General features: G+C 43.5%; 2 protein-coding genes across 2 annotated transcripts; both read left to right on the forward strand.

Moving 5' to 3' along the window:
* Nucleotides 1–3,655: 3,655 nt before the first annotated feature.
* LOC310993165 (putative methyltransferase-like protein 24) lies at nucleotides 3,656–7,895 on the forward strand. Its single transcript, XM_083981480.1, has 5 exons — nucleotides 3,656–4,094; nucleotides 5,016–5,114; nucleotides 6,275–6,411; nucleotides 6,607–6,874; nucleotides 7,510–7,895. The coding sequence occupies exons 1-5, from the start codon at nucleotides 3,735–3,737 to the stop codon at nucleotides 7,813–7,815; spliced, it is 1,170 nt and encodes a 389-aa protein (XP_083837606.1). The 5' UTR covers nucleotides 3,656–3,734; the 3' UTR covers nucleotides 7,816–7,895.
* Nucleotides 7,896–9,199: 1,304 nt separating this feature from the next.
* Nucleotides 9,200–19,125, forward strand: wasf2 (WASP family member 2). Its single transcript, XM_083981902.1, has 9 exons — nucleotides 9,200–9,657; nucleotides 11,268–11,437; nucleotides 11,648–11,782; nucleotides 11,895–12,048; nucleotides 13,051–13,168; nucleotides 13,292–13,413; nucleotides 15,379–15,537; nucleotides 15,782–16,251; nucleotides 17,632–19,125. The coding sequence occupies exons 2-9, from the start codon at nucleotides 11,305–11,307 to the stop codon at nucleotides 17,787–17,789; spliced, it is 1,449 nt and encodes a 482-aa protein (XP_083838028.1). The 5' UTR covers nucleotides 9,200–9,657; nucleotides 11,268–11,304; the 3' UTR covers nucleotides 17,790–19,125.
* The last annotated feature ends 1,107 nt before the right edge of the window (nucleotides 19,126–20,232 follow it).

A 20,232-nucleotide genomic window follows, 5' to 3' on the forward strand; every position in this document is an offset into this window, starting at 1 on the left:
CAGCAGGTGAGTGCAGTGCGTTCAACGGACGTAGCCTACACACAGTTAAGGCCATCAGACATTTATAGAGGAGTGTGAAATTAATGAGGGTGAAGTTGGCAAGTGTTTGGAAAGCAGTTCATTACTTGATATTTAATTGGATGACAAAGCACTATTAGTAGTTGTAATTAATAAATGAATAGCTTATATAAACATCACAGTGAATTTCTTATCACTTTGACACAAAAGACTTTTGCCTGATTAGTACAGGGGGGTCAGATTATAAAATTGCTTTTGTGAGACTCCATGTTTGCAAAGGTGGATTCGAAAATATAGAAGCCTGTATCTCAGAATATGTTCAAATCCATGTAAAATCTTTGACTAAAGTAAATAACATTGAATAAAAAAAATAGAGTGCATCAGCACAGTGCTCACATACTTACTACATTGCTTTTAGCAGCACATCAAACACTGAAATGATGTGTTTACAAGGACCTATTAAGCTTTAGCACTGTCCAAAATATAATCTTATATTACTCTCTTTCCCTTCATCTTTTTCCTCTCTCCCTTTGTTTTTCTTTCAGGTGCATTCAATCCAAGCTTTTACAGATTTGCAAACATTTTTTTTTTGTTAAGGAGACTTCTTTGTGAGAGACTGTGAAATGAAGGGTGAGAATTTAGCTGCCAGCTTTGGACAGTAAAGCTTTAATTCTCCAGCACTGACAATCAAAATCAACCGCAACTTAAACACCCAAGCATGTGCGCACACTGACCCATGCAGACACACACACACAAGCATACACACATGCATACACACATGCACACACACCAACACAGACACGCATGTGCAGATGAATTCACTACCTAAACCTGAACACATAAAATCATACGTGTACACTCACTCACACTCTACGCTGGAACGAGGGACTGGCAAAGAGGAGCTGACAGATGAATACCAGACGCTGACGGACAGAGACAAATCTATTTCCTCATTCTGTTGAGTCCTGCTGTGACACATAGAGGACTCTATTTCCCAGAAGTCTGTATTTCACCACATCTTTCTGGTGTTGTTTATGTACATCTGCAATATGGACAAACCACGATCACAATGCTCTATCTCTCTTTCTGTTTCTTTCCTCTGTCCTCTCTCTCAAGTCCCCTCCTTTGCTAAACCAGCAACCGTGTTCTGCACTCGACTCGCCAACACCGCATCTCTGTCTTGTGCTCTAACCTGAACCGCATCTGAGCCCAAATCTACTTTTTAAATACCATGAGCCTTGCAAATGTCCCGCTCTGTGCACTCCTTGTGTTGTGTCCCATAAGAGAAAAGTGGACTAAACCAGTTTCTGCTCTTGAAATACCAGCATCTGTACATATGATTCCAGCTCCAAGCCAGGGGGCCCCCTGTTCGCTCTGAAGGTCCGTCATCAACATGCCCTCCTCAGCGTTCTGCCATGGTCTCTCTGCTCTGGGGGGGTGGGTGGGTGGTTGGGGGGTGGGTGGGGAACTGCAGCATGGAGACTCAACATCCTGTGTTTTGCTGTTTTAAACTACAAGGGAAAGAGACATTGAAATCACACAACGGCCCCAAAGAGACTCTTGTTTTCTGTGTGCAAATGTGAGACAGAGGAGGTTGTGTTTGCGTGATGCATGTATTTGTGCGTATGTGTGCCTATATGTGCGTGCGTGTGGGTATGCGTGCGTGCCTACGGGGTCAAAAGGAGTGACGCTCCACAGACACCTAAGTCTTGGCGGGGCCTCATTCGTTCTTTCACTCTCTCCCTTCTTTTTTCTGTGGTCTTGTGTTGTTTGGTGGTTTTTGTGATGAAAAAATTGTATATCTGTCTGTTACATATCATGTATGTATCTGAGGTGCAAAATATTTAAATACACATTCTGTTCTTGCCATTGGTAATCCTGTCTATAGCATACTGCTTCTTTAAGGGATTAAGGGAGGTGTGAGCTTGTTTGTGTGTGTGCGTGTGTGTATGTGTGCGCGCGCGTATGTGTGCGTGCGTGAGTGAGTGAGTGAGTGTGTACGTTTTTTAGAGCCTCCCTGAGTATTGGGCTTTGCCCAGGCTGTCTGGGACTGTGAGCGCGAGAGTTCAGTCAAGGACACAATTCGACAGGGAGTGAAAGGGAGGGGAGGAGAGGAATGGATGGCGGGGAGAGCAGGGGAGGATGTGTTGGAGGGAAAAGAAAGAAAGCAGACTGAGGAAATCAGAAAAGAGTGTCAGAGAGGTTTTAAAGACACTGAAACAAAATGCACAAAAATGTACTGTTGCAAAATTCCTCTTCCATATAAGGAAATGTACTAAAGCACAGCGTAAAGACCGATGGAAGCAGAGAGCTGACAGGAAGGGACCCATGCATGTCCTCACAGGGAGTCTTGCTATAATACAGCAAATATTATGCATCTGCAGCTTGTGTGTATTGTGTGTGTGCCAGACAGACAGGGAGAGCGGGATAGAAAGAAAGCAGATGGGGGGAGTTTACTGGCTGCATATTGTGTACAGTTTGTCAACAGGCTGACTAAATAGACTCAGACATGGCCGGAGGAAATGTGTTTGCTGTGACATTCCACTGTATGGTGGAAGGGGACACGCACTGTCGACAGCACCGCATGACAGACAGAGAGGAAGAAGAGGGCGCAGGGCAACAGCTCTCTCACAGAGTTTTTCTCTATACTTTATTTATATACAACATGACAGAATTCAATTATTAATGATCGTTTTCTGAGCCAAATTTAAACAAAATTACAGCCAACCAAAATCCACGCTCAGCAAGTTTAAGGACACAAATCTGTCATAATCCTTTTCTCAAAACAATCAGTGACAGTAGTATTCAGATTACGAGTAACTAAAAGCAGAAATACCACAATGTAAGAATCCAAGCAAACATTCTGCATTACAAAAAAAACCCCGGCCTAATCATAAAACTTGACTTAAAGCAAATATATAAGTATTTATTATGAAGCGGAATAACCCCTGTCTGTTTATTTGATTATGGATCTTTTAACATGTGGGCAGCATTTTAATGTTTTAATGTAGCTGGTCCACAGTGTGTTCATTTTCAAAAGTTCCCTCTGATATCCTGTTGAGCAGAAGTAAAAAGTAGCATTACGTCAAGTATCACCTTAAACCTTTAGTAGCCTAGTGGGTTGAGGAAAGAACCAACTTTAATTTCATTTTAACAAAGTGTTTTGGTGACAAGAGTAGGCCTTAAAGTTAGATTTATCAGACCATATAAAATGGAAACCAAAATAATACTTTGAAACCAAGCCGGTGAAGCAAGATTCTGTGTGGAAAAATAAGTAGGGCTGTGTTTATTCATCACAGGAAGAACAGTGGTCTCTGTGTTTATGGCTTTTTTCCCCCCTTCTTTTTAATAGGATTTGGAAACAGTTTATGGAACAATAACTTGAAAGAAATGCCCTTGATTTCATTTGTAGCTTAAGAGGTTAGGTCTCCAGGCTCGATTTCAGGGGGTTAATTGTTACCTGTGTACGAGTGAGATACATGGGTAAAAATAAAACAGCGGTCACTGTGTCAATAAGGCCACCAGGAATGCGCTTCGTCATCAGTGCTCTCCCTGGGGGCAAAGGAGGAGGAGGAGGAGGAGGAGGAGGAGGAGAGAGGAGGAGGGGAGTTCTCAGCTGGGACTTTCCTCGCTGCCCTCTGGAGAAGAAAAAAAAAAAAAGTTAAATCACTGGGCACCGCGCCGGAGATGTTCCCCGGTGCCGCCACGCAGGAGGCATGCGGACCTGCGCGCGATGGTGGGGCCGCGGGAGCCCCCCGCCCCTCCGTCTGGGAATAATACTCCTCTTGATCCCTCCGGTTCTCCTCGCGCTCCAGCTGCTCGTCGTCGCCGGCCCCGGGGTGGAGGAGCAGGGGCGGCGGGAGGAGGAGGAGCAGGGCGCGGTTGCCTTCTCCGTTATCAGCATCGAGCCGGGGAGGAGGTCGCTCCGTGAGGGAGCCCGCGTGTCCCGGCGACCGGGTCTCGAGGAAGAAAAAGAGGAGGAGGAGGAGGAGGAGAAGGAGATGAAGGTGGAGGATGAGGGGAGGAGGGAGGGGACGCGAGCCTTTGAGGATGAGAACGAAATGCACTGGCGTCAGGTAAGAGGTGAAATTACTGATAGAATTTAACTGGGATGAAACCACTTGTTTGAATCTCATAAGACACTTGTTTATGTTTTCATTATCAAAACTTCACTCAATTAAAGATGATTTCAAATGTAGTAAGGACACATTCAGCAGTGTATACGTGTTCAGGGATACAGATGTATAAAAAAAGATGCTGTGGTCGGGCTTATTCATTATGCTGGGTCAGTTTGTGCACAGCCCTGTGAATTATTACAGACATGATGGAACAGGTGAGCGCAGAGGGTGAGCGCAGCACTGACCCCAGATCAGAGAGAGGTGACAGCTGTTCTCTCTCTCTCTCGCTCGCTTTGCCCTTCAGTTGCTCACTGCTCCAAACCTCCATCTGTGTTTATGTGAGTGCTGGTTCATCTTTCCCCTCTTTACCTCAGACTCCTTCCCCTTCCCCTTCCACACACACACACACACACACACACACACACACACACACACACACACACACACACACACACACACACACACCCTCCTCAAACTCTTTTTTTTCATTCTCTTTTTCTCTCACTGTCTCTTTTTCTGCCCAAGGCAAAAACTCTCTGACTCATTCTGTGAATCATCACCCCCTCCCCGCCGCCTCCCCAAAGAGGTTGCCATGGTGACCACGGGGTTCAGTCTGAGCAGGGTGGGGGGGCTTTCTTTATACTGTGTGTGTTTGTATGTTACAGCGCCCCAGGCAAATGTCTTACCAGCAGGACTGGGGTCAGAGACCGTGACCTGCCTCCTCAGTACTCATACCTGGGGCAGCGAGTGCAAGGCAGCAGAGGCACCGACAAGACTCACTGTCGTTCCTATGCATTCAGCTCTCCCCTCTACTTTCACATGCATCTGCTGCTCTGTGGTATCAATATATTGATATGTATATATCTGTATGTATCCCAGGTTGGGTCCAGAGGGCTGGAGGTGCAGCCGTGGGCGTCTGACCCGCCGTCATTCACAGCAGAACTCGACCGTATCATCACCTATGCCACCAGGCCACAGGTAGATTACACAGAGCATCACATAAAACACTGTCCTGCTGTCAAATAAAAAAAATCTTAGCTTCTTGAAGAGCTGTCATTCACTCAAGTGAAACAAACTCATGAACACAAAAAAGCTATCGAAATTGTGCGAAAAGTCTGATGATCTCTATTTACTGTATGACACCTTTTAACTTTGTGAAACTTTTCTATAAACTATGAAATTAAAAACTATTTACATTTATAAAGGAATTGGGTCTCAAATCGGTAGGCCTATTTAACCTATAAGAAACCTTTTTTTTTTGGCTTTTGACCCTTTAAATCAAAAGAAAGTTCAAAAGAAAATGAAATTTGGTGTGTCTGACATGTTTATTCGTCTTCTTTTCTGTCTTTTCAATCATCTTGTGACCACATTTATTTTGTGACCCCACAAGACAAAAATCTGATCCTGAGTCTGGCAATCCCCAGTCGAATATACAGAGCTTTGCTTGAAGGTCTCAGGCTACACTCTTACTCATAAGGGACCTACACATGCCGTAGCCAGGAGTTAGACCTTGCCAAGACTTAACAATAATCAATAAAACTTCACTTTTTCAACTCCTGCTTCTTCTTCAGTTCACTTTTTCACTTCTAAAACTGCAGACTTCCAGTGTGGGGGTTAACATAGCAGTAATATGATCAGTCAGGCGCTGTCAATATGCTGGCAGCAGAATTCTGCCAAATCTGGAGCCAGTAAAGCCTTTCAGTTCCAGACTGAAAACTCCCGAACAAGAGTTACGACTTACATAACACCGCGTGCCGGGGAACTGGGAGGGAAAATTATATATCGACAGATTAAACCTAGCATGTTGTGTTGATTTTGTTCTCTAATTACCCAGTACGTGCCACAAATTAAAATGACTCTCAAATCTGCTCTTGCTAAATGAGCATCATTGACAGCATCTCACGTTTAAGAGTCGGTTTTACCTGAATTGTCTGCTTTAAAAAAAAAAAAAAAAAATGAATGAAATAAATAAAGTTGATTTGATTTGCTTTAACGAATGACACTTGGAAACACCACCTAACTAATTGTCAGAAGACAAGCTTTCACAACTTCTTTTTCAACTTCCTCTCCTCACCTGGTTTTATATTGGCTGTGTGTCCAACATGTCACATGACCTCTCTTCTCCTGCCCATCTCCAGCTGAGCTGCTCCAGGGTGTTATCTCCAGGTCAGGCTCAGGCATCGCAGCCTCCTGCGGCTTCACACCGCTGGCTGCTGTGTGCCGAGGACTGGCTCATTCCAGCTGCAGACAGACCGTGTGTTGCATACTCCTTCAGGTGAGCCCATATGTCTGTACAGTATGTGCATGTGTCACTGCATGTGCTGTGATGATTCTTCTGCATTCATATCACTGGCAGACTTGGAATAAAAAATGCAATGCATATTTAATCATGCATGCAATAATCTTCAAACCACCTCTGTGCTCCCCTGCCTCTCTGTCTATCTTTTTGTGTTTGTCTTTGTCTCTCTAGTATGGATGGGAGAGATGCAGACTTTCTAAAGACTGTGTCAGGGCTAGGGTGTGAAGTGCACAGTTTTGATCCCAGCAACTCCAATACATCCCATGGTCACCTTGACAACAGTTTGGCTAGTAACCATGGTGACGGAGGTGTGGTCAGCCAGCACAAGATGTGGCTTGAGTGGCGCACACTAAGGAAGCGCAAGCACAAGACAAGAGGCAACCTGGGTGGTGTTTCTCAAACACTGGCAGATATCATGACGGCTCTGGGACATCACACAGTAAGACACACACACACACACACACACACACACACACACACACACACACACACACACACACACACACACACACACACACACACACACACACACACACACACACACACCAATCAGAAAGATAGAGAGAGAGGGAGAAATTTAGAGAAACAGTGCCAAACAAACATACCTTAAGAGTCTTTTCACCCCAACATACCCAGAAAGCTCTCTTACTTGTACGTTCCCATGGCAACAGGGCTCTGCGCCATCCCTGGCTGCCATGGCAACAGTTTCAGTGAGTGAATCACACACCGGCCCAATTACATCCTGCAGCCACAAGAGGGAACTGCAAACCTACAGTTTGAGTGTGTGCTGGTTGACAGGATAAGAATTACTTTGATGCATACATTTTGAATTATTCAATAATAATATTATTTTATATTTAATATTATATTTGACCATACAGTTATACTACAGAAAGTAGCAAAGCTGGACTACATGAAAAATGTGACAATAAGAGCAGTAACATCATTTGTGGAATGGTCTTGTAACAGCAAATTAATAGGCTACCAAAAATGAAAAAAATAAAAATAAAAATACCCACTATTATACTGAATGTATAATGATGGACATTTTTGACTATTTCCTATTCTCTTTAGGTTCACTTCCTATATGCTGACCTGCTCAGTGCCGAGTGGAGAGTTTTCCAGAGCTGGATTGAGTCAGGAACTCTGCAGAGTGTCCATCATCTGGTTGCCACAGTGCACCTGCAATGGGCAGGGTTTGAGGTGGGAGGAACCAATGAGCAAGTGCTTCGCTATTGGTTCAGCATCCTACAGGGTCTCCAAGCTTCTGGACTCAAGCTGGTCCACAGCTCTGCAGGAGAGGGTCACAGTGTCCTAAAACGGACAGTAGCAAATGCTCACAGCTCCTACACACTCAGCTGGGTCAACACTAGATACTGACACTGCATGAATGAGCACAGGTGGACACACAGGACTAGACACTGTGCGTATCCTCAGACAAAGAGGAGAGGGGATTCAAAATAGTTAGTGGAGTTTGTCTATGAACTTTTCTTTTCAGGCAAACACATTTGTTAACATGACATCTCCCTCTAGTGGAGGTGAAAGGATTTACTTTTTTTTATGACTCCACTGTCAGAGGGAAATAATGTTGCATCTGACCATAACCCGGGTTAATTTGACCAAATATGAGCGAAGGGGGAACCTGCTGATTAAGCTGGGTAAGAGCGCAATAATATAATCGAGAGATTTACAGATTTATATTTTTTTCTCACCATGTCAACAGCGGGTATATTTAAATTGTAGCTACTGCTGGACAGCTATCTGGCAGGTACCAACACATTTTTTGATTTGTTAAGTTGAATCACAGATATAAATCACTGTATCAATGTATATCATATAATTCTTATATGACATTTTTTATTTTAATTGGATCCAGCTCTGGTTTTGTTGAATGGAAATTCAACAAAATAAATGGATTCAATTCAACTGATTATTTTATGTATGTGTGAGAATAAGGTGTTTTAATGTGCAATAAACACTGAATAGAGGATTCAATTTTATTGAAACCGAGTGCCTATGTGAAATATACAGAAATACTTCCATTTTGCACTGTACTCTGTACTGTATAACAAATGAAATAAACAAACAACACCAAACAAGACTGTGTTACAAATGTGCATTTATACCACAATAAAATCCCAAATAAAGCTACAAAGTCTGTACTATTAGTTTGTCTGTCTTTGGTCATCTGGGTTGTTGTTTCATAAGAGGAATATTTATTCTCAAAAATGAGGAAACATTGAACTTTGTTGCATCTATTATGCACAATGTTTTGCACGAATCTTTGCTATGCAAAATATTCAGGAAGGAAGTTTGATACATAATACAAATCACCCATATAGAAATGCACAGTTACAATTAATTTACATACAAGTTTGTTTTGCTCTAATGTTGAATGAAAGAAAGATGGACACACAGCGAGCATATACATATACTTGTGATTTATGTGATACCTAAGTTGATGTCAGTATTTGGTTTTCGCTTTAAACCTATTTGCATTTTGTTCCATTGAGAAAATCAAAGTAGAGGCTGTAACTGTAGCGTAAGACTGATACGCCCATTGGTGCCACACCGCAAGTAAATGCAATAATTGCATAACATACTGTAACATTCAAACAAACAGGTCAATACAACCATTTGCCACATGGTCATAGGTTGTGAACCACTGAATAAATGATTTACCCTTCACTGGAGGGGTGGTCGATTCTCCTACCATGAGCCTTGTCAACTTCCCGTTTGCTGGGCTGAGTAGAGTTAAAAGATGCTCTTCTCTTAACAGTCACCCGGTGAGGTTCACAGGACATCTATTTATCCTCTTAAGTGCTTTTCTCCACAGCGGGCCATTACTCACCAGGACCGATGCCAGTCATTCCTCGGACTCGTTCCAACTCGCTGGAGCGCACGTAGGAATGTGCTCCTCCTGCCTCCACCCTCCGCTACGCAAATTACGTACAGATGTTTTGCCACTAGTCAGGGTGGAGTTGCGCTCTTTACGTTGAAATTTCCACATCCTGTACTCGGCAGAGCCCGTCGACGGGCGCCGGAGCCAATCAGCTTTGAGGAACTCGGTCTCTCGACCAATCAGAAGTTCAGAATTCCGGGACTCTGGAGATCTGTTTCGCTCTGTCCGCAGACTGCACCGCTCAACATTTCTTGTGGAAATCTTGAGACAGGACAACAAACAGAGGGTATAGAGAGACTTTTCAGCCGCCGCTGTTGACGGTAAGTAAAGTAGGTTCAGTCGGTGTTGTTTTCATAAAGTGAAGGATGTAACTTAGCTGTTATTTGGCTGTTTCTTCGAGATAAGAGGCGCCTACAAGTTACTTCCTGCTCTGACAAGGCCGAGATCCCAAGTTACATTTTAGCCCCTAGCTAAGTGTTGGTGTAAAAGTGCTACGTTTCTGAGACTGACTGTATCTCATAGTTACTTATACAGCAGAAAACTCACAGCCTTTTCAAAACAATGTACTTCCAACTAGCGAAACCGTTGCTAACTTCGGCCTGTCAGTTTATTATCAGAGACTGGCATTGACTGTAACGAACTTATGTTAATGCCGAACATACCATTAACCACATTAAGCGGGGACTGACTGTATTTCAGCTGGAGGCAACTGTGAGAAGGTCGAGGCATTTCAAGAACAAAGGAATTAACCTGCCACTAACAACAGGCTCACTATAGAAATGCCTATAATAAGGTGGCTTGTCAAGTGAACTGCGGGCGTTTGAAACCCCACCGAGGAAAACTTGTGTCACCACTTCGCCTTTCTCACAGGGGCCCAGCGCTAACATGAAAAACTGGTAATTAGGCAGGCCCAAATGGGGAATAGGAAGCAGTGCAGGGTGTACTTACATCAAGAGTACAGCTGTGCTCTGGATGCCCCGCACACACACACACACACTGCAAACCTCAGAGTGGGAGATGACATTTTATAAACAGACTCCATATGGTACTGTAGGTAGACTAGGTGCTGCTTTCTGTGGAGAGATGACACAGTAACTTTAAATATTTACTCCACTGTAAGCTGAATTAGTTTGCAGAGTTTTCTCCCCTCTTTTTTTTTTTTTTTTTTTATCTGGAGAGACCGAGTGTGGTTCACAAGAAATTGGGTGTATTTTTGTTGTTTGCTGAGTTGAGCAAAGCTTTTAGTTTTGCTTCTGCTTTAGCTCCGTCTGGCACAGTGTTTATTTATATGTTCCTGTCTATGAGTCACATGAGTGAGAGATTTATTTAGGGATGCAAGTGGTGATTATTTGGTTATTTATTTCTTCTTTTTTTTAAATTAATGTTTCCCCCACAAAGTCTCATAAACCATTGAAAAAGAGCCGACATTATGCCTACCGAAGATGTTTTTAAAATGTTCCATTCAACAGTGCGGGACAGTTTTTAGATATGTACTGATAATTAAAGTAGCAGATATGAAGCAGGCATGCACATTACAGAGCCAGTGAAGTTTGTTTTTGTTTGATATGTCCTATCTATTATAGACTAATTATCCACCTATAAACACTAGACTTGGTATCACAGATAGGGAAAATAAGTATTTGATCCCCTACTGATTTTATAAGTTTGTTCCCCCACAAGTTTTTGTGGTGGATTTATTTTAACAGAAAAAGACAGAATATCAACAAAACATCCAGAAATAATATCATCATAAAAGTGAAACTTTCATTTACATTGATTAAGTGAAATAAGGGCAAAAATCAGCAGGGGATTAAACCCCCCACTGTATGTATTACATGGTAACACATCTCTACATCATTAATTCACTGCTGTGCTATAATCACTTAGTGTTTCTGTGTCTCAAAGTGATATTCCCTCTCGTCTCCATCAGGGTTGGACCCCCCCCAACCCCCCCACCCCACCCCACCATGCCTTTGGTGACGAGGAACATAGAGCCGCGGCATGTCTGTCGCCAGACCATCCCTACCAACATCCGCAGTGAGCTGGAATGTGTCACCAATATCAGCTTGGCCAACATCATCCGCCAGCTGGGCAGCCTCAGTGAGTGGGAGCTCTCTGTGTGTGTGTGTGTGTGTGGGTGTCAACATGCCTGTCATTAAAATGTGGTGTGAATCGTTCATAACACGTGTCAGGTGTGAATGTCGTTGTGAATTATAAATGTGTATGTGCTGGGTGGGCACATGTGAGCCGAAGGCTTTAATCTGTGGAGATGATTTACTCACGTGTGTCTGTGTGTCTGTGTGTCTGTAGGTAAGTATGCAGAGGATGTGTTCGGGGAGCTGTTTGTCCAGGCCGGAGCGTTTGCCATCAGGGTAAATACGCTGGGAGAGAGAGTGGATCGTCTGCAGGTCAAAGTCACCCAGCTGGACCCCAAAGAGGAGGAGGGTAAGTGCCTCTTATGTCAGTAGTAAAGTATAATTGGCTTGATATAACATCAAATATGAAATAATGAATATTCAGTAATATTCTCTCTGCTTCGTCCGTCTGTGTCTCTCAGTCTCTCTCCAGGCCATCACTACCCGTAAGGCCTTCCGTAGCAGCGTGACCCAGGATCAGCAGCTTTTCACTAGACCGTCTCTGCCGATGCCCGTGCAGGACACCTACACGACCTGTGATCCGCCGCCACCGCTCGACCAACTCAGCAAATACCGGTAGGACTCGGCAGACACACGAATAAACATCCAGGGCTCATATTTATTTATTTACTGGAGCGTAACACACGAAGAATAGTAAGACCACGTGCATTCACATGTGCGCTCATGGAAACACGCAAACATACTGTATTTTTGTCATGGTTTATGCATTATTGAAATCCGCCTCTCGGATGCATGTGCTCTCGAACCTCATCTGATGGTGGATTTCAACAGTCGTCCTACAGTAGGCTTTAGATTAAAGCCAGAAATCACCATAGTAGAATTACAGTATTTGTGACATCAAATATCACTGCAATGTCAAATGTTTTCCAGGACAAATGTAGACTATTACTACGACTCTCCAAGCTGTTATTGGGAAATTTACTAGAGCTAAAGTGTTTTGATCAACTTATGTAGCCAAGAAGATTTTGGTAAAGTTAATAGCAAACAGGACTGGATCATTTATACTATACTTTGTTCTAAGGATATTTAATCAAAACATTAAATCAAAGCAGCGGCGAAGAAATTCTGAGGGGAAAACAATAACTAGATATGTCACAACCCAACTGAGATATACCATTGAGCTCTCAATATAAATTATGCACGAGGCTTGACATGTCATCGGAAGTATGATTAGAGACCAGAACAAAAGGAGCTTGTGTTGTAGACGTTGAAGTCTGTATAATCAGTATCCACAGCAGTGGCTTGAATGATGCACAGAGCAAGAGTGTAAGCTTTTCCAATTATATTATAAAGGCTCTCTTGTCTGAATGTGAATTAATCTGACCATGACAGTTGTAGCATACAGACTAGACACAGTGGATGTGACAAAGGAAGATGGCCTGCGTCTATTAAAGCTCTGTTATATTGAGCTGAAAAGGGGAAGTGATATGTCTATATAATGCTTTAACACATAACACAGATAAAGATCTGTCTTTCTGTGGACAGAACATTATTTATGCCTGTGAACACAAGATAACATGAAGTGTAACTACAGCGGTTTTAAATGGTCATCTACAGGGAGGATGGGAAGGAGGCCTTGAAGTTTTACACTGATCCCTCCTACTTCTTCGACCTGTGGAAGGAGAAGATGCTGCAGGACACCAAGGACATCATGAAGGAGAGACGCAAGCACAGAGTGAGTCGGACACATAAGTATGCTCATGCACACAAACGCATGAGTCACTAAATTGAGACAAGTTAACTTTAGCCACATGAAATAAAAAGCACTGTCTTTTTTCACTGTCTCTGTTCTGAGCAGAAGGAGAAGAAAGATCATCTGAACCAGCGGATACTCAATCCTCGAAAGATTAAGACCAGAAAGGAGGAGTGGGAACGCCGCAAGATGGGAGAGGAGTTTGTGGTGCCAAAGAATGACCTGATGTAAGCTGAGAAAGTGACTGAAGTGAGGGGAGGATTAATGGGGGTGTGCACTGGTGCAGGGTTGTGGTCATCCACAGACCCGCGAGGCCTTTGAGTGCATTTCAACAATACCTTGAAATGAATGACTTCATTATTCCATCCGCTAGTTAACACAGTAAAAGTACACAGTGTGTACTTGCATGGCAAACTCCACTCTCTCCTTCCTTATCAGCCAATCTGTACACAGTGATATGGGTGGTATGTCCTGTCTGAAAATGTTCTCGGGGGCTTGGGTGTAGAGCCAGTTGCAAAAGGGCAGACGACAGTAAACAAGTGTGAGTCACACCAAGCCCAGGGGTTGTAAACCCAGAGAAAAGGCCCAAACATGTAACAAATAAGTATCTAAGAATCTCAAATTGATTAAGTTGGCTGTAGAGCGGCCGTGGCTCAGGAGGTGGAGCAGGTTGTTCACTAACCGGAGGGCCGGCGGTGGATTGATTCCTGGCCCCCACAGTCTGCATGTCAAAGGCTGTCTTTACACTGCAGGCCTTGATGCCCAATTCCGATTTGTTGCCTATATCCGATTTCTTTGACGGTCTATTTACATGTTCTATCAGAAGTGACCCAGATCTGATAATCTGCATTTACACCTGCTGTGCTTGCATGAAACAACCCGCTGGAAATAAACTAGTGATTTCAGGAAATTGTCACGTAATAATATAATAATATTTTTAAACAAAGGTGAGTCTGGTGTTCAGAGTTTATATCCGACACGTCACTTACAAAGTGAACGTTACAAAATAACGTTAGTGAAGTGGCTGCGGCGCTGCGTGGATGACGGTGACAGTAGTGCCACCGTTTGATCCTCCGTCGCTCACGTCGTGAGGACGGGACAGCCTCACACATTTGTATACAATGTTTGTTTTTACTCTCTTGATTTCTTATCAGCTCGGTTCAGTTTTTGCCGGTAGGAAAACGTGAAATCTGGTGTTTATCTCGCGCTCCCTCGCTTGCCCTCGTATCGATCCGCATAGAAATGAATGTTACTGTAGTGGCTATATGAAAACAAGAACTAGTGAGGGGGAAAAAAAACAGACGCGCAGACACCACAAAAAATATTTTTTTATTTATTTAAACCTTTATTTTAACTCGTTGGTCACTGAGGTTTCCCTCATTTACAGGGACGACGAGTTTATTAAACACTGTAACACCTGTGACAGTGATTACAGCTGGCCACAGCTAGCCACGGTAGTCCAGGTCAGCCCCACGTGTGTGAGCACGTGAATTAATATTATCATTGATGACATATGACACGCATTGCCAGGGAAGATCCGATCTGTCTGTTTAGACTGCAGACGCATTGGCAGAGATCCGATTTGTATCTGATTTATTTCCACATATAACGGGGGCCTGAATCTGATCTGACAATATCCGATTCCATGCGCATTTGTCCCGTTTACACATTCATGTTACAGATCCGATCTGAGCCACTTGAGAGAAAAAAATCGGAATTGGGCCACTTGAACCGTGCAGTGTAAAGACAGCCTAAGAGTCCTTGGGCAAATCACTGTACCTAGACTTGCCCTCCGATGTGTGTGAATGATTGAGTGGTCATGTGCTGCATTTTCTGTCTTTTTTTTAAAACACGATGCCAGACCCGATGAGGAAAAAACATTAAGTTGAATAGGAAACCTTTCTCTCACCACTGTGTAAATCACTGCACTTGTTTTGCGCTGCATATGCTGCTCATTTATAATGGCAGTGTAAACCAGTCACCTGAAGTGACAGTGTCACAGTTGGTGTCTCTTCAAGCACTCATGGTGCGTTCTCTGACATTGTTTCTTTGTAAATGCTCCTTATCAAACGGTGCATGACCCACCACCAGTGTCACGGGTTGTTTACCACAGTTCATTGGTTTTTCACAGAGCAGCGATGGATGAGATTCTTTATTTTGGGCAGATACTGATGTTTTGAATTTGTTTCAAGGAATTCCTCTGAGGGTCTGAACGGCAGCATTGGCTCTGGAGAAGGCTTCACTTCTGACGGCCTAGAGCTGAGTACCGGCTCCTATGCTTACGATTCGGGCTCCCCTCTCCCTCCGCCCGGTTCTGAAGACTTCCTGCCTCCTCCACCACCAGACATGGCGTAAGTAGCATTGTGAATATGAGCCCGCACTAAACACCAACATCACCTCCAACATGTAGTGAATGTGCAGCAGTCCTACACACAAGATTATAGGGTTTGACAGGATAAAAGTGGATTGTACACCAACTGCTCACTTTCAGCTAGTAAGTCTTTAGTGAACACGAGCGGCAGAGGTCAGGTGCAGAGAACCGACTGGTCCACCAGTGTTTCCTTTCTTCTCTAACTTTGGCTCCATCACCTGCAGGTACGAGGGAGCACCGGCCCCGAAGCGTGTCAGCGTGCTCAGTCCAGCCCACCCACCTCCTGCTCCCCCCATGGCTTCCTCCCAGCCCAATGCCCGCCCCAACCTTGCCCCTCCACCCGCACCTCCTCCACCTCCTCCGCCCTCTGGTTTCGGGGTTCCCCCGCCTCCCCCTGCCTTCGACAATCCACCCTCTCCTCCCCCTCTTTCCTCCTCTCCCACCTCCTATCCCTCCCCACCTGCTCCGCCTCCTCCACCTGCCATGTCCAATGTTGCTCCTCCCCCTCCACCACCTATGCCTGCAGGTATAGGTGCTCCACCTCCTCCTCCTCCACCACCTCCCCCTGGCCCTCCTCCCCCATCCTTCAACCCCGCTCCTCCTGCCCCCTCTGGTGCACCCGCACCCAAACCGCAGCCAGCGCCTGAGCCGGCCCCTGACGGCCGCAGTGACCTGCTGCAGGCCATTCGACAAGGTAAGACACAACCAGACTTCCTGTTTACAACGTAGTTAGTGGTTGATGTGACAATATGTGCTACAACCACTTCTACATACCTAACATTGTGGTAAAGTACAGTAATAACACCTGAGGGACAACATTTCACAATGATTTCACTATGTCTATGGTTACTTTTCAAATGAAGATTTTAAAAACCTATTACGATCATGTAAAATACAATTAAGTGTTATTACACAATAAATTAAAATATGTAACAGGTGGGGCGTCATTTAGCTCAGTGGGTAGAGCAGGCGCCCCATATGCAGAGGCTATAGTCCTCGCTGCAGTGGCACCGGTTTAGATTCCACCGGTATCATTCCCCCTCTCTCTGTCTCCCCATTTCCTGTCTCTCTACAGCTGTATTATCAATTAAAGGCATAAAATCCCCAAACATTACTAAAAGAAACCCCAAAAAAACATAACAGGAAAGTTGAATTAACCCTACTTCAACCAGAAGTATCATTAAATAACAAACATATAATTCTAGATAAATGCTACTCTACTTCAACCAGAAGTATCATTAAATAACAAACATATAATTCTAGATAAATGCTACTCCACTTCAACCAGAAGTATCATTAAATAACAAACATATAATTCTAGATAAATGCTACTTTTTGTTTTTAAGGATTTAAAGTAAAATGTGTTGTTTTCTTGTAAATAAAATTATGTTTGCATTAATACAAAGTGAGCAACACTTTAAAAAATGCTACATAGAGCTACAGGTGGCCAAAAACTCTAAGTAAAATGCTCAATGTAGATAAAACTGGGAAGAAGAAGAAAGGTCGCCCACCTATGAGCTTTCTGATAACCACGAGATGTCACTTAAAGGGATAGTAGCATTTTTTTTTAAAGTGGGGTTGTATGATCTACAAACAGCCCCTAAGTACTTTAATTGCAGTAGTAGCTAACCAACTGCTGATCGGCGGGCGCTAACCCTGGGCGGAGGGATACGTGAGTTGGTTAGGTCCAAATAAAAACTGCGTTTTTTTCCTGCACTTTGAAGGGCTGGAAAAAATTATATTATAGCGAACAATGGAACTGTGTATTTTTTTCCCAGGTAAAACCTCTTTTAGGCCGCGAAAATAGGCCGTTTCTTTGGGTCTGTTCACAACAATGTATGTTGTAAATCTCTGGGCAGGGCTATGGGCTGGCGTTGCTAACGGGAGGAGCGCAGAGAGTCTTCTACTGCAGTTAAAGTACTTAGGGGCTATTTGTAGATCATACAACCCCACTTTAAAAAAAATGCTACTATCCCTTTAATAATCAATACTATAAAAGAAATTGACTTAAAGACAATCAACCAAGTCTGTGCAGATGTGTCAGGCACACACTTAATTTCTACTCCCTGTGTAGGTTTCAACCTGCGGAAGGTGGAAGCACAGCGGGAACAGGAAAAGCGGGATCATTTCGGCAACGATGTGGCCGCCATCCTGTCCCGTCGTATCGCAGTGGAGTGCAGCGACAGTGAGGATGACTCTTCAGAGTTTGACGACGACGAGTGGTCTGAGTGATCACCGTCCGTTTTTGACGTCACTATTTCACCTTTGTGCCCCCACCTCCAGCCTTAAACAACATCAGAATATCTCCATTCAGATTTCATTCTTAAACACCAGTGGAGCAGAGGTCCATGTGCTGTTTTGTGTGTGAGTAAGACAGTTTGCGAGCGCGTGTGTGTGTCCATATAATGTACATGTGACCTATTATTAATCACATTCCTATTTATCATAAATGATTCAGATCAGAGGTGCGGCATTCAAAAAACGAGACGTGAGTCAGCTTGGCTGTGTCCCAGTTTGCCGTTGCTTTCACTGGATGATACACCACTGTTATTGATGCGAGGGTGTTATGTGATGTGATGCACGTGCCCCTGCTGAGTCTGTGCGTAAACACATCACATCTGTCCTTATTTAGCATCTATTAGAGTCAGGTGCCCTTTGCTGCAGGCTGCAGTTCCTGATTTTATCTGCTTTACTGTATCATGGCAAAGGATAAAAGAGAGGGAACACACACACACACACACACGGGCACGTAGGCAGCCCCTTCTACACAGTATTTTTTATATACTCATTGGAAAGACACAAGGTGTTGACATCAAAACGTTGTCCTTCATATATACGTTTTATGATATAGATGTAAAGTTTATGTTACACATCAGATCGTATAAAGAAAATTAATGCAATCTCTTTAAAAAAAAAACCTTTAAACCCAATTTCTATCACTTTCCCTTCCCTCACATTTATATTCAGTCTTCTTTTTCTCTGTGGTTGTCATGGGAACAATCGACTTGTGGATGAGACACAGTTGTAGCTGATAAACAAAATCATGAATGAATTATTCAGCGTGATAGGGGAAGTATTGCCTCATGTCAGACACCTGGGGTGTTTGGTGAGATCACAGAACATATGCAGACGTATATCATGATTCATTTTGTACTGCTTTTCAGCTCTGTGACATATTTCTTCCTGCCATTTTTATTTTGAACTTCTCTGGGGATGAACTAGGCTCTAATGCTTTAACCACAGGCAGCTTCTTTTTTGTTGCCTTATCCTGCTTCTTGATAAGTATCTTTTTTATGGTGCATTTCAGTGTCAGTGCAGGTGTTTTGTTTCATCCATGCTGGTCACTGATCAGCTTCTTCCAAAAAGAGTTTAACAGCTGCCATTAACAAGTCAAATGTGGAACTGACTGACTGAACAGTTTAATGTGGACCACACATTTTCCAAGTGCCTTTTTATTTGAAGTCTGTCTGTGTAAAAGCACAATCACACAGCATGCTTGGCCAAAGTTCTGCTTCTCCTGCCTTAAATTTTCAAATGATTATAGTTATTTCAATAAAGATAGAGTGACTTACAAGGATTGTCGAGATGATTTTTTTTTTCTCTGTGAGAATGCTTGAATAGCACTTATGCTTATGCTGCATTGTGTTAAATAACAAGTTCCCAAGAATGTCGAGACTTGGCAGGGCTTAGCAAGGCCTGGCCTTATCCATGACTCATCCTCTATCCTGTTGATGTCATCTTTTCACAGAACCCAGCGCTGGCTGTGTAGGGAGTGTGAAAACGAATCGACCGGAGAAAAGTTCAAAAACCGGGTAGGAGGAGAGAAAAACCTCTTGCATAATCACTGCATCATCAGACTAGGGCTGCTTTCTTTGTAGATTTTAAAGGCACACAGTGGCTGTAGGGTGATGGTAATAACACTGAAGATTACTTTAGCCACCAAATAATTTAGGATACAAGGACAGAGAGCAGCAGTGTGTGCCCTAATTGAGTTAAAGTGTGAGAGACAGAGAAAAAACACACACTAAAAGCCTTTGCAGCAGTGAAGGAAAGAGAGCTGACATCACGCAGTAGAAAAAAGCATATTTTTTATTCATTATAAAATATTCATTCATTTCAAAAAGGTTGTGCAACATGAACATATGGTCAGAACCTTTCAAAGTGCCTTTAACAGCATGTGCAAAATAGACTCTCAAAGATCTAGAGACACAGTTTTCTAGACATTCAAGTAAATAAAATTGGGCTTTGGATCTCGCATGTCATCACACTGTGACAGGCTTACATTTAAAACCCATCCCTTCTCTCGTCTTAAAGTGCAGATGGTCATTAGATCCACCATTTAAGAGTGGGGATAGATATACGTCCCCGTGATTGTTTCGTTCTCGGGATCCAGTGGAGCTACAATTAACTGTGGATGAGGCACAAAGTACACACAAGACAGTACGTTTAATCTTTGTGGCAGCAGTGGACCTGTTCCAACATGGCCGTCAGCCAGGACAGTTCGGTACATTCTGATCTGCAGAAGGACGACGTCTCCTCAGAAAAGTGCTGCCTCTGTATGTGTGTGTGTGGGAGTGTGTGTGTGTGTGTGTGTGAGGCTTCATGTTCTGGATCTGGACGACAGTCAACACAGCTATGTGTGTATCTTGGCACACAAACAGTGATATGTCTAGCA

This window comes from Trachurus trachurus, assembly GCF_905171665.1.
Source record: "Trachurus trachurus genome assembly, chromosome: 11".
Classification (NCBI taxonomy): Eukaryota; Metazoa; Chordata; class Actinopteri; order Carangiformes; family Carangidae; genus Trachurus; species Trachurus trachurus.